Genomic DNA, 11598 nt, shown 5'->3' with positions numbered 1-11598 from the left:
CCTCTGAACCCTTTCCAGCTTGGACTGCATGTTGGCTGTGGGTGGGCATCACTTAATAAGTTCATACAAACACACATTCTCTGACACATCATCTCATCCTGAGCCAGTTTTGCTTGCCTTATCGAAAAGCAGCAATAAGGCACTGGAGAGTACCTTGAAAAACTTCTCCAGTGAATTGGCTTTGCTCAACCCTTTGTGTTCCCATTGAGAAAGAAATCAAAATCCTAAGTGGGCCAGAGTTTCTCCATGCCTGATGCAAAGGAATGAAGCCAGCAGCTTCTACAGGCTGCTTTTGTATCAAAGGAGCAAATTTCTGCACTATCCTTGTAGTGGACTGAACACCCAGTTCAGTCAAAAGAGCAGCAGGTCAGTGTCTTTGCATAGGAACTCCTGCTACTATTTTGTTCTCCATCATGTCAGAGGGAGCTGGAAGTCTCTGCTGATTTTGCAAAGAGGTTTTTACTCCTAATATAACATATAAGCAGGCCTCAAAGCCACCAGTTCTGTATTTCAGGCAATATCTACGGCATTTCTTGGAAAGCAACTGAAGGAGTGGTACCAAACTATGCCCTTGTTTGTAACATGCGTTTCATGAACAGTTCAAACCTTGTGTTGGCAAGGCAGGCTGGAGAACCCCTTGGAGCTCAGACTGTGCTATCACTCTAATTGAGGTCTACTACTCAACAGACCTTGTGTGCCAAAATTAATGTAGCTTTACTGATGACATCAGCTCATTTTGTGTCAGTTGCAAATGAAAAGATGGGAAGGAGCTACATATTTGTCATCAAAAGCAAGAAGGCTTTACTCTAATCCATGAAATCATATGCATTGGTACATCTTTTAGGTGTGCAGGGCTCTCATGTTTGCTGCCACAAACTTATGTATCAGTAATACATTATATTATTATAGTAATATCATTTATACCCAATTTCTCCAACCTGGTCCCTTGAAGGTTAGTTGGACTTTGTTTCTCATCACCAACCAGAAAGCAACTTTGACTGACTTCTACCATAGTTAGTTAGAAGGCATGGCTAATGCTTGTTGATGGTTGACAAATGATTAAAAACTCAGAATCAGTTTTGAATTTGAATTGCTGTAAACTAATGAGAGCACAATTCAGATTCACAAATCCAGGTTATAAGCTGAGTTGCCAAGTTGGGCTATTTACGTAGCCTGCAACCAGTAGAAATGCGTTAAGTCTTTTCCAAATCACTGTGTTACTTTGTGAGCCATGTCCCTTAACCATTTTAGATCAGCCACAGGATCCTCACAGTGAGATCACAGCCCTGCGCCATTTAATAATTGTTAAATGGGGCAGGGCTGTGATAATAGTTTTCTATTCCAACTTCTGTATGGTAGTCTTAGAACCACCATCCCTCAGAACTGCAAAGCTGATTTTTCAACTTCCTTAATTTGCCTTCTTATAATATTGATTATACTTTTGTTAAATGCTCTCCAGATTGTAGTCTTCTGCAGAAAAACATGCATGCTTTGTCATTTCCCAAAAAAAATTTTTTTAAGTTAGTTTTACTAGTTCAGTTAGATACTGAGGGCTAATAAATGCTACTTGCTTAGGGCAGGGGTCCTCAAACTTTTTCAACAGGGGGCCAGTTGACAGGTGCCAGCGGTGGGTGCAGGCCGCCAAGGTGGTGCCAGTGGGGGGGAGGGGGATGGACGGTGTGGGGGTGGGACACATGCACATATGTGCACACACAAGGTGGGGGGGTGGGGGGGGCAAGGCGCCAGCTTGCTTGCGAGGAGATTGTTTTCTCCAAGCGAGTCCAAAATGACCTCCTTGTGCACAAGCTGCTGCCACACACGTGGATAGTGAGGTGCCTGCTTGCTTGTGAGGAGATAGTTTTCTCCGAGCAAGTCCAAAACGACCTCTGCACCTGGTGAGTGCGAAACCTGTGGGGCAGGCCAGTTAAATGGGCATGGCGGGCCAAATCCAGCCCGCAGGCCTTAGTTTGAGGACCCATGGCTTAGGGAGCTATTGAGTAAGCTGCACAGCCTTTTTTCCCCTGTTCCTTTTTTTTTTTTTTTTGTAAACCCTACTTTCTCTACGTGAGAGCTGCATGTGGTAGGCATTTTTAAAAACATTTATCTACATAGGATACTATCCTTTCCTTCCAAATAAATTCTTCCTCACAACAGTCAAATACTATGGAAGCTTCTCTCTTGCAGGGTGTTTTCTTCTGTTTGTATTGATGCTATGATTTCTCTGTTCATCACTTTTTCTCCACCTGTTTTCGGTATTGCTATACATCTTTAATCTCTATAGCAGATGAGATGATTTTCTGGTGACTGGTCTCTTTTCAGCACTGTCATCATGCTTACTGCTGTCTACTGCTGTCGGTCATTAAGACAGTAGGCAATATTCCTGTCTTCTTCCGCTTTGTTAAGGCTAGGTCTCCTTAATATACCACAGGCACCTCAGCTTTGTCCTCTTTTTCTGCATGGAGCATTATGCATTTTTTCTTACCCATTTTGATGGTGGAAGTGAATATGCTGGTCTGGATGCTTCTGTTATGTATGACATGTTTTTCTGATTAGGTATGTGATAATTCCCTCTTTCCATCAATTCCTTCAACCTATGGGAACACTATAGATGCTTTCAAAAAATCAGAATGGCAGAAAGGATGTTGAAATCTACAGTCTTGTATAAATTATTTGTGCACAATTGCATGTATTGACTAATTTGGCTTACATTTTCACTTGCTACTTGGGGAAGGGATGTGAAGGCCTGTGTAAATGCTGCTCAGCTTCCTTTCTCTCCACCTCCATTGTCAGAGATTTTACCAAATGAGCACCTTTCCAATTCCAAGCCTATCTTTGTAGTTAATATGGACAAAAATATGGAATTATTTATCTAACAGTTTTAACTCTTGCACAACAGACTATAAACAAATACCACTTTGTCTCTGCACATATAATGCACATCAAAACATTTGCATATACTTATTTTTGCTTTTTATTCCAGTTTCAAGAACCACTTTCCAAAGAAGTTGAAAACATTTGAGCAAGGAGAAATAGATATACTACTGAAAAACTGTGTAGTACCATCAGGGAGGGACAATAAGATGCCTAAGACACCATCTTGACTCATTCCTTGCCCCTTCCCTTTTTCCTTGCTTTCTTTTTCAAGGTTTGGCTTCCAGCTTAAAAGTAGGGTGGTGCTAGGCACCTAAAGGGTCCAGGTCTCAGACCCCAAATTGCACAAATGTGTATGTGTTAATTTACACTTGCAACAGAATGTACATGTTGTGAAAATAATTGTTTCATATAATTGAGAGCCAATATGATGTAGTGGTTAAGTGTGTGGGACTGGGACTCAGGTGATCAAGGTTCTTGTCCCCACTCAGCCTTGGAGCCAATTGGGTGACTTTGGGTCAGTCATAGACTCTAAGCCCAACCTACCTCACAGGATTGTTGTTGTGGGGAGAGGACTGAGTGCAGGAGTAGAAGTTTTTTTTAAAAAAAAAAGAAAATAGGTGGGGTATACTGCTAATAAATAAACTAACTTTCAGAGAAGGCAAACTGATTAGCCTCATGCTTGTTTCAGGACAGAACAGTACAATGTCCCCAGTTGTGCTTGCTTAAAGCTTTCAGTTTCCTTGGTCTTTCATGCACAAATCCAGTTAGGGAGCATGTGTGCCTGATAGCTGCAAAGAGCCGTATGGCAACTACCTGTTTCAGTTAACTGGAAACAACATATAAAACTGGCAAGGGAGAGTATAGGAATGTGTTGTGGACTGTAATGACCCATGTTCTTAGGATGAAACTTCATTACCAGGGAGTAATTCTCCCTAAATATAGTGAGATTTGCTGCCCCCCTTCCCCTGCCCCCATAACCCCAACAAGCCCAGCAGCACTTGACAGGAAGCCTCAGGACTGCAGGATGTTGCTCTGCTACTCCTAATGAGGGAGATGGGGCCACTACCAAAGGTGGTTCCTCCATTTGCTTCCCATACTTTATTTTAGTGGTTTCTGGGATTTCAGAACACCTTTTTTTACAGTTCTTGGATTCTGAATCCTTGAAATCCGACAATCTACACCAGATGTTGCAGTATTACGTTTCTAGTAAGCTCATTGTACAACTCGTGTGTATTGTTGTAAGTATAGTTACAACAATAGTTGTACATACTTGGATCAACCTAATAAAGGTCTTCCCCATTTATGGACTTGGATGTTTTGTTCCTCATGAACTGAATGGCTAACTTTGCTTTTGTTTGTTTTAAAGTTCTCGAGTTACCAACCCCCAGGTTTCCCTCTAGAGTCAGATATTTATATATTTTATCCCACTGTTTTTCTTGCAAGGAACCCAGGGCAGCTTACATAATCTGCTCCCTTTTATCCTCACAGCAACAACCGTTTGAGTTTGGCAAACTAGGATCAGTGGATGGCGCAAAGTCACCCAATGAACTTTGTGGTTGTATAGGGACTGGTAACGTTCTCCCTCTCCAATCCCAATCCAACCTTTTCTCCACATTGGCACTGGATATTGGGACTATCTTCATGGGAAATAAGACAAGTTGCAGTTCCAATGCTAATACACTTACCTGAGAGTAAATCCCATTAAACTCTCAAACATGTTTAGCGTCACACAGTAAGTTTGATGTAACTCCGAATATCTTTCCCCACTCACTGATCTCTCTGTAGCTTCAGTTGTTCCCCTGCCCCCACATATTTCCTGTGCCATCTCAGTTATCTCTTCCCACTTTCAAGTTCCTTAACCATGCCTAGGACTGGCACCAGTTTTTTTTTTCTGTCTGAGGCAAAGCAGCAAATTGCATCTTCTCCGCTCCCAACCCCAATCCAAGTGCATAATAGTACATTTATTTATTTATTTATTTATTTATTTATTTATTTATTTATTTATTTAGAGAACTTCTATGCCACCCCATTCACCGAAGCCTTGGGGTGGCTCACAATCATAAATATGATGATTTTTTGATGCCAAACAAGTTGTTCAATTGATAAGGTGGAAAACCGTACAGGCACTTTCCCCCTTCCTTTGCAGTGAAAATACAATAGTAAATATTTGGTTGCTTTTTCAAAAAAATGAGGTCAAGTGTCTGAGGCAGCTGCTTCAGACATTAATGCACGCATGTACATGCATGCATGTGTGTGTGTGTGTGTGTGTGTGTGTTAAAAATCCCAGTATGATGGGACCAATCTGGCAGTGATGACAACATCCCCCAGGGGGCTGAAGTCAGGAGATCGTGAATCTTGGCTAGTCGTGTTCCAGAAATTAACTGGCTACTTCTTGCACCCAGTTGGACTGGAGGTGCTACTAGATCACAGCAGCCTGGATACCTCTCATTGGATTGTGAAAGAAGTATTTTACAATGGGCAGTATTACAGGGACTTGGCACAACTGGAGAGAGAGTTTACAGAGGGCCATGTACATGTGGAGAAAGTGAAAAGGGTCCCTGATGATAGGGATTCTACCTCAATGAAGCCCAGGGTGCACCATGCTGAGCCAGGCCCTTTGCAGTATGAGCCTTATGGACCACGTTACAGTGTGAGGAAGAACCAAGTCCACTCCTCATGCTGGAGTTTTGCCTTCAGGATGGATGTGAGCAGGGGCCCACATCTCTTGGATATCAGATTCAAAGGCCAAAGGATTATCTATGAACTTAGTGTGCAGGATAGCATGTCCATCTATGGTTCTAGCAACCCTGGTGGAATGTCAACCAGGTACATGGATCTGAGTTTTGGGATTGGAAGGTTTGTGCATCCTCTAGTGCGAGGAGTTGATTGCGTGTGTATGTATGTGTGTTAAAGATCCCAGTCTCCTAATGACTCTTCTATTTGTAAAAACGGTTTATATAGACAAATGAGAAGAGAATGCTTGATTTCAGAAAACAAGTCATGCAGAAAGGTTCAAGAGAGGCAGCAGGAGGAAAAGCACAGTTGGTCCAAAAGGTAGACAAATCAGAAGGATCCAATTCAACAGTGATAATCAGGGTTCTTTAAAAGCTTATGCCACTGTAAATGTGTGTGTCCTTGGAGTGCCACAGGGCATAGCAGCTTTTGAACACAGAAGAGCAAGAACTCTACCTACTATCTGTATCTTTTTTCTCTAGTTTAATGCACAGTCCTGATGCCAAGGGAGAACATGCACCCACCAGACCCTGGCTACACACAAAAAGCAGGTGTACCCCAGAAAGATGATTGCAGAGCCTAGAAGCTCTAGACACACTCAAGCCAGGGCCAGCTGCATACTCACACATTACATTACATAGACATGACTGCTGATTTGAATCCTACTAGGGGGTTGGACTCGATGGCCTTCCTGGCCCCATCTGTCTTGGTTGTTCTATGAATCTGTGAGAATCTGTTAATCTGTTTCCCCCCAGGGGAAGGGGCTTTGGCCAGCTACAGATAAGAAATGCCTCTGGCACTGCATTTAATATGTGAGCAGCCAATGCACCTGCTCTTTCTGCTGCCTGCATACCAGACAGCAATCGTCCAAGCTTCCCTGCAGCTTTCTGCAGAGTTAGGCACATTCCAGAAAAGCTGGGTGGGAGTTGGGCTGTTCAGTTACTTTGGACTCTAAACTTAATAAAAATATAAGTAGACTGTGGAAGGAGAAATGGCAATTTCTCCTCTAGTTTATTTATTTATTTATTTATTAAAACATTTTTATGCCGCCCCATTCGCCGAAGCCTCGGGGCGGCTTACAGATAGTTTAAAATGTCTTCATGCTGTACTGCCTATTAGTCTGCTAAAGGAGTGTCTCTTAAGGTCTCTTAATAACTGTAAGACCACTGTGGGCAGAGGGAAGAAGTAGGCTTGAATTAAGGCAGATGATCACAATTGCGGGAAATCTGGAGTCCATGCCTAACAAAACATTGGCTATGAAGGCATTTATCTGGAGGGGGATCTTTTGTGTTGCTTTAGGTTTTGTTTCTAGTAGGAAGGAACACATGATTCAAAGTAAAGAGCAAAAAAAAAAGCTGTGGAGGGAGCAGAGTCTACTTATTTACCAGTAGGGTAGATATTACTTGTGCAAGGCAGAACTTTGCTGGTACCAAGAAGTACTTCTGTTCAGGGAAGGAGTTGTTAGGAAGAGGAGTGACTGTGGTCCAGAATGGAACAGGGGCACAGGGGGCCATCTGAGGAGGAGAATCCAACTTTGGAAGGAGACAGAAAGGGTACATTCACTGCAGCAGAGAGGATTCAGGAAACCAAAATGGGGCAGGCTGGAAGCAGGAATGGAAATTCCTACACAGAGCCTCCCTTTGCTGGGTGTGTTCATGTTTTTCTTTCCCCAGCTGGGCCAGTCACAAAGAAGCAACAATTGTCTGAAGCCTGTCTACTGCTGTGGGTTAAAATTCTAGTCCGGGCACAGTATGGTGAGTGGTTGTGGGTTAGAATTTCACTCCTTGCTCTTGAAAGATGAGTAGAAAAGGAAAAATCAGCGAAAATCCTGCCTTCCCAGTGAAGCTTGCTGTGCATTTGCTGCAATGGGATTCATGGCATTAAGTTCTCTGTTCATTCCACAATTTCCACACATTGCTGACTTCACATTGTGTAAAAGCCTGATGGTATTTGTCCCTTGGCAAAGAGCCATTGTGGTGTAGTGGTTAAGAGCATGGGTCTGGGACTCAGGCAATCTGTGTTCTAGTTTCCATTCGGCCATGAAGCCAACTGGGTGACTTCTGGCCAGTCAAGACCCTCAGCCCAACCTACCTCACAGGGTTGTTGTGGGGATAAGATTACATGCAGGAAGAGGAGAATGATGTAAGTCACTTTGAGTTCGGTATAAGAAAAAGGGGATATAATTCTAATAAATTATAGGGGATATAAATTATAAATTAGAATAAATTCTAATAAATAAAGAGGGATATAATTCTAATAAATAAATAAAAGTCTGATACTCTTTGTGCAAAGCAAAGAGTAGCAAAGAAAGTTCCAGTTCAAACAAACAGTGTCAGGAATTTGTGTATTCTTACTATGGGTTAAGTCTCAAGGTTTTTACACAGACCTGGTATATCTTGCAGCATATAGACCAAATCAAGAGCAACTTTCCTACTGCTGTTAGCTTTGATAGGTTTTAGCTAGTACTGATCTTACAGTTTAGTTTAACTTCATTTAGCCACCTTAAATTTCTTACAAGGGAGAAATAGGCAGGGCTTATTTATTTAACTCTAAATTAGAGTGCAAGAAAGCTACAGGGGTAGAGAACAAGCTGGCCTGAAGGGGCAGCCAAGAGTGGATACTCTGTGATTTGTGCAATGAGAGTGCTCTGCCTCAGGGGTGCTTCTGCCTCAGCATGTACATATCTTTGCAAGGCATGGAAAATAAGTCCATCCTCCATTGCTGACCCTTTGCAAGCACCTCCCTCAAGTTTTCCTTCACCCTTCTTCACTCTCTTTAATCCAGCTGGTCATAGTTCAAGCAAGCTGTTTGGAATTGAGACGCCACTGCCAGACTCCTTCGTACCTTCTCATTCCACTGCTGCAAGTATGAATCTGAAAACTATTCTCCTTGTGCTCCTTTTTGTCTTGGTGGCAATTTTTGTCTTAGTTTGCATCATGCTGACTACAAGTGAGAAACAGTCCAGCTGTGCTTACCAGCCACAAGCTTTCCCAGAGCATCTGCACAGTGAGTGGAGCTGGCTGTTTGCTGATCTGACACAAGAGGAACTGATCCGTGTGGTACAGTACCTGAAGTCTAATCTTGGGGTAATTCTGGAAGATGCTTCTCATGCAAGTCCTTCTGATAACTGCATTTATTTTATTGACTTGTACTTGCCACCCAAAGCAGATACTCTTTTGTTCCTGGATCATGGAGGAAGTCGTCCTCCTAGGCAGGCACTCGCTGTGGTATATTATGGAAACCAGCCAGATCCAAATGTCACCGAATATGTGGTGGGCCCCCTCCCAGAGCTGAAGTATCACCAGGATGTGACAGTGCAGAAATATGGAGGACAGATACCGTATCATCGCAGGCCACCACTAGCTGCTGAATACAAGCAAATGGTTCACTTCTTGCACAGTATAGTGTTCCCCACAGCCCCAAGCTTCATGCAGGAGGTCCTGAATTATGATGGGACCAATCTGGCAGTGATGACAACATCCCCCAGGGGGCTGAAGTCAGGGGATCGTGAAACTTGGCTAGTCGTGTTCCAGAATGTAATTGGCTACTTCTTGCACCCAGTTGGACTGGAGGTGCTACTAGATCACAGCAGCTTGGATACCTCTCATTGGATTGTGAAAGAAGTATTTTACAATGGGCAGTATTACAGGGACTTGGCACAACTGGAGAGAGAGTTTACAGAGGGCCATGTACATGTGGAGAAAGTGAAAAGGGTCCCTGATGATAGGGATTCTACCTCAATGAAGCCCAGGGTGCACCATGCTGAGCCAGGCCCTTTGCAGTATGAGCCTTATGGACCACGTTACAGTGTGAGGAAGAACCAAGTCCACTCCTCATGCTGGAGTTTTGCCTTCAGGATGGATGTGAGCAGGGGCCCACATCTCTTGGATATCAGATTCAAAGGCCAAAGGATTATCTATGAACTTAGTGTGCAGGATAGCATGTCCATCTATGGTTCTAGCAACCCTGGTGGAATGTCAACCAGGTACATGGATCTGAGTTTTGGGATTGGAAGGTTTGTGAACCCTCTAGTGCGAGGAGTTGATTGCCCCTATTCTGCTACCTTTCTTGACGTTCACTTTTTAGCTGGAGCTGAAAGGCCCATCATTATCCAAGACGCTATCTGTGTTTTTGAGCAGGACATTGGAAGGCCACTTCGGCGTCATTACTCCAACTTGCAGTCTCTTTATTATGGAGGGCTGCCTGGTACTGCACTGGTCTTTCGCTCTGTGACTACCATTGGCAACTATGACTATATCTGGGACTTCATATTCTATCCAAATGGAGCCATTGAGAGCAAAGTCCAAGCCACAGGTTTTGTAAGTTCATCTTTCCTCCATGGCAATGGACTAGATTATGGAAACAGAGTTGGAGATCACACCTTGGGAACAATCCATACCCATTTCATTGGCTACAAGGTAGACCTGGATGTTGGTGGTAAGTTTCCATCTTTAGTAGGTAGATTCAGGCTTCTGGTGGGGCTGCACCTGTCTGCATTTTGGACTTTGTGAGGTCTTGCTGTGTGTAGTCCTTGCCTTCAACTGAGCCTTGAAGGGACTGCAGTGTATTCTATGTATAATTTGAACCTTGTGGGTAGAAGCATTCCAAGGACAGCAGCGTTCTATCAATTCATCCTCCTTTTATGTTTAAATTCTTCCTATTGCCTACCAATGGGCATTGGCACTTTCATCAATTGAAAGTCCAAATTTCAGTTAAGGTAGTTGGTGTCTTTGTCCCTTCATCTCCATATGTCTGTGCTTGTATTTGCAAGAGCATGACTGTGAAGATAGCAGGGCATTTGTGTATACATTTGGCCCAGGTATACATTTGAAGAATTGTCCAAAGTGCCCTATTGCTATTTTCAGTGGTGACCTCTTGTTGGTGACGACTTCTTTTGTAAAACTAAGATAATAGTCTCACTCGCTTGTTCTCTTGAGCCTATCCATCATATTTCAGCTAGGATCCTGGAGAAGAGTTCTCTGTCCCCTGAAGTTAACCACCTTTGGAGCTTTCCTGTCATCAGTGGAGATTGAGGCCACCAGTACATTTTTCTTTTACTTGGTTGGTGCCCCATCTAGTGGCAAAAGGGTAAGGCATCTTGTTGCAGCTTAATGTAATTTATAAACAAAGGGCTTGCTTTGGAAACAGAAGGTAGCCTTTGATCAAAGGCCAAACTAACCATCTTGGCCTCTTGGCAGAGCAGCAGAGGCACAGGCTGGGAGAGAGTGCTGAGTGGCCAGGGGACTGGCGAAGGCAAGGCAGGAGCTGGGCAGGGGAGCAGAGGGCCAGGAGCAGCGGAGAGGAAGGGGGCGGGGCCAGAGAGGCAAGAGGGGCCAGGAGGGAGCAGGGGGCGGCGCCACCGGCCTGAGGGACTGATAAGGCATCGTCCCTTGTCTGCGTCCCTTAGCTTTGGCCCAGGCTGTCCGGGGACTCCCTTCCCTGGGACGCAGAGGGGGGTTTTTTGTTTGTTTGTTTTTTATTGCTTTGTTTTCCTTTCTTTCTTTGTTTTTGTTTGTTCGTTTTTTTGGTGCTGTGCTGTGCTTTGCTTTGTTTTTCCTCCAATTTAAATTTAAAGTTTATTTTATCCTTGTGTGTGTGTGTGCGAATTGTTTTTTGTCAGGGAGAACTGGGCGAGTGAGGGGAACTGCAGGACAGACAAGGCAGGGGACCAAGATAAGTTCTCGGAAGGGATCCCAATGGCAGACCAGGAGATGGCCTTGGCGGGAGTCACAGGTGTTGTTGTCCGCTGTGAGAGCTGCGACATGTTCGCCCTTCTCCCCCAGGAGAGGCAGGGATACACTTGCCCTCGGTGCAAGATGGTGACCCTGCTAGAGGAGGAGGTGAGGTGCCTGAGGGCCGAGAGAGCTCTCCAGGACCCCCGGGAGCTGCCCCCCTCTGGCAGAGGGTTGAGGGAGAGGCCACGGGAGGAGTAGCTGCGGAGACATGGAGGTATGTCACCCACAGGAGGAGGAGGCCAGCACGGCCTCCTCC

The 11598-nt window shown here is 44.2% G+C and overlaps 1 protein-coding gene across 1 annotated transcript; it reads left to right on the top strand.

Annotated features, from left to right (window-relative positions):
* Positions 1-5133: 5133 nt before the first annotated feature.
* LOC123017415 (primary amine oxidase, liver isozyme-like) lies at positions 5134-10831 on the top strand. Its single transcript, XM_044418764.1, has 2 exons — positions 5134-5730; positions 9623-10831. The coding sequence occupies exons 1-2, from the start codon at positions 5186-5188 to the stop codon at positions 10116-10118; spliced, it is 1041 nt and encodes a 346-aa protein (XP_044274699.1). The 5' UTR covers positions 5134-5185; the 3' UTR covers positions 10119-10831.
* The last annotated feature ends 767 nt before the right edge of the window (positions 10832-11598 follow it).

The sequence above is a fragment of the Varanus komodoensis genome, unplaced genomic scaffold, assembly GCF_004798865.1.
Source record: "Varanus komodoensis strain SLA01 unplaced genomic scaffold, ASM479886v1 scaffold92, whole genome shotgun sequence".
In the NCBI taxonomy this organism is placed as follows: domain Eukaryota; kingdom Metazoa; phylum Chordata; class Lepidosauria; order Squamata; family Varanidae; genus Varanus; species Varanus komodoensis.
Note: the sequence above shows the minus strand (reverse complement) of the source record. Positions and strands in the feature narration are given on the sequence as shown.